The sequence below is a fragment of the Pteropus vampyrus genome, unplaced genomic scaffold (genome assembly GCF_000151845.1).
Source record: "Pteropus vampyrus isolate Shadow unplaced genomic scaffold, Pvam_2.0 Scaffold280, whole genome shotgun sequence".
Classification (NCBI taxonomy): Eukaryota; Metazoa; Chordata; class Mammalia; order Chiroptera; family Pteropodidae; genus Pteropus; species Pteropus vampyrus.
This window is the reverse complement of record NW_011889061.1, coordinates 1,062,842-1,065,188: the sequence shown is the minus strand read 5'-3', so window position 1 is coordinate 1,065,188 and position 2,347 is coordinate 1,062,842. Positions and strand designations below refer to the sequence as shown.

At 48.7% G+C, this 2,347-nt stretch overlaps 1 protein-coding gene across 2 annotated transcripts in view; it reads left to right on the top strand.

The window, feature by feature from the left end:
- The window catches only part of LRRCC1 (leucine rich repeat and coiled-coil centrosomal protein 1), a 24,362-nt gene that overhangs the window by 12,861 nt on the left and 9,154 nt on the right, over positions 1-2,347 (top strand). The window contains exons 13-15 of one of the 2 annotated variants that reach the window (XM_023520848.1): positions 943-1,047; positions 1,589-1,774; positions 2,246-2,326. In XM_023520848.1, the coding sequence (XP_023376616.1) occupies positions 943-1,047; positions 1,589-1,774; positions 2,246-2,326 (372 nt within the window). Of the gene's footprint in view, positions 1-845; positions 1,048-1,588; positions 1,775-2,245; positions 2,327-2,347 lie in introns of both variants that reach the window. The other variant, XM_011375928.2, reaches the window with a different exon arrangement.

Genomic DNA, 2,347 nt, shown 5'->3' with positions numbered 1-2,347 from the left:
CTGCGTCCCAACGAAGGGGTCTTCCCAGTAAAAGGCAGCGGCCAGACTGGCCTGTGAGTCCACGGGGAGGCGGACACGCGGGGCGGCGTCTCCCCTGCCTGCCCTGCCCGTCCATCGGGGTGATGGCCGTGGGCCAGTCGTGTTTGTTTCCAGACCTGTTGCGTTCGTGTCCTTACAGAATTAAAATCGTAACGTATAAATTAAATTTTGATACTCCGGGGAAAGTTGTCGTCATACCTGTAGGCAGGACAGCTATAAAATCAGGGAAAATTAATCACAGAGCTCTAAAGTGTTATACTTCGTGCTCTTTATATATGTTGTAACTTCTTGTACTAGTTTCAAGAAACCAAAACTGGAAATGATGGATTTTGTATCACGGGCTTGATTTATTCCAGAAAAATAGTGGAGAGCTCTAAGGAATGCAGTCACATGAAAAGCGGCCCTGTGTCAGATCGCTGCCTCATTCCACACGGTCACTGAGTCTTTTCTATGAACCAACCACCAGTACCAACTCAGACTGTGTGTGGGAGACTCAGCCAGAGTGGGAGGTGCAGTGAAGCAGAACTGCAGGTGGCCTGAGCCAGGTGACCCCTGAGCCGCCCAGGGCTAAGCCGCGGCCTGCCTCTCCAGCCCCCGTCGGCCCCCCGTCGGCCCCCCATCCGCCCCCATCGTGCGGAGCAGTCAGGTCAAGCCCGTGTCTTTTTCTGTCCTGTCCCCAGCAGTGAAGCGCTCGCTTTAAATTAAAATTAGAGAATATAGAGTAGTTAATGATTATTTAAAGACCTTGAAGGTTTTTCTTTGCGGGTGAACAGAGTCTTGTGATTTTTATTTGCTTTTCACTCCAGGAAAGAACTTGAAACAAGGGAGTTTTTTAGTGATGCTGAGTTCCAGGAAGCCGTGGCCAAGGAAGTAGCTAAGGAGGAGGCGCGGCACGAGGAGGAGATAAAGGAGTACCAAGGGAAGGTGGAGGCGCTGAGCCAGCAGTACCTGGACTTGGAGAACGAGTTCCGCTTCGCGCTCACCGTCGAAGCCAAAAGATTTAGAGATGTAAGATGTAAGGGTGCGCGTAGCTGTTTGTCGAAAACAGTCCGCGAGGTGGGGGACGGCAGAGACGTGCGTTTGACGGTTCCGGCTCTGTTTGCGCTGGCGCGGTGAGCTCCGGCAGGTCGCTTAAGCCTCAGAGCCGCACTTCCCTCAGGCGGCCGCCGTCCAGGGCTGCCGTCCAGGGCCGCCGCAGAAGCTGAGCAGCCGGCGAGGCGGCGCCTGGGCGGGGGCTGGGGGTCCGGCCCAGTCCTGTCACCACGCAGTGTGCCGCGGGGACTGGCACCTTTGGCCCTCAGCCGGGTTTTGTAGTTTTATCGGAACACAGCCACGCTCGTGTTTACTCTTCTCGGGGGTTCCTTTTGTGTCACCACAGCAGAGTCGAGTGCTCGCAGCACAGACCACGCGGCCTGGCCTGCAGAGCCATTACCTGTGCATGTTATGCTTTGGCTAAACTCTGATTCTAAAAATGAGACGTGAGCTGTTTCCAGAAATGCTTTCTACATTTTTAGAGAAGTGCTATTTATAATGCAATTTTGAAATGTAGGTTAAAGACGGTTTTGAAAACGTTGCCACCGAGTTAGCAAAGAGCAAGTACGCTCTTGTTTGGGCTCAGCGGAAAGAAAATGAGTCTTCCTCTCTGATCAAAGACCTCACCTGTATAGTGAAGGAACAGAAAACAAAACTCGCCGAAGTTTCCAAACTGAAACAGGAAACCACAGCAAATTTACAGGTGAGACATCGTGACAAAGTGCATCGTCATGATTTTAGGAAATAGCATTTGAATTGCTGATATTAATTTTATGGTAATGGGGGTTTTTATAGATATATCTATCCATTGTGATTTTTAAATTAATTTCTTTATTGCTGTTGTGTCCGTTTTAAACATGAGTGATATTTTGCCCAAGAGAACCTACTTCCCACAGGTGAGCTTCAGATGCCGGTGTGGATGCTTGGTAAGGAGATGTGAGTGTCCCAGGCGCAGACGTTCAGAGTGTTTACGGAGTGGCCTCGCACACTTTGACTTTTCATTTCCTGGCCCACGTGTATCTTTAGTTAGTAAAATTAAAACTTTTTCTGATGTGAGACTGAGAAACATTTACTTTGTATTTGTTTAACACTTTTCTCATAAAATGAAAAAGTAGAAAATAAAGCACTTTAATAATTATTTCACATTTTTTCAATGTTTTCGGGGAGTAAACAGAATCAAATCAACACCCTTGAAATTTTGATCGAAGATGACAAGCAGAAGAGCATCCAGATAGAGCTGCTCAAGCATGAAAAGGTCCAGCTGATTTCGGAGCTC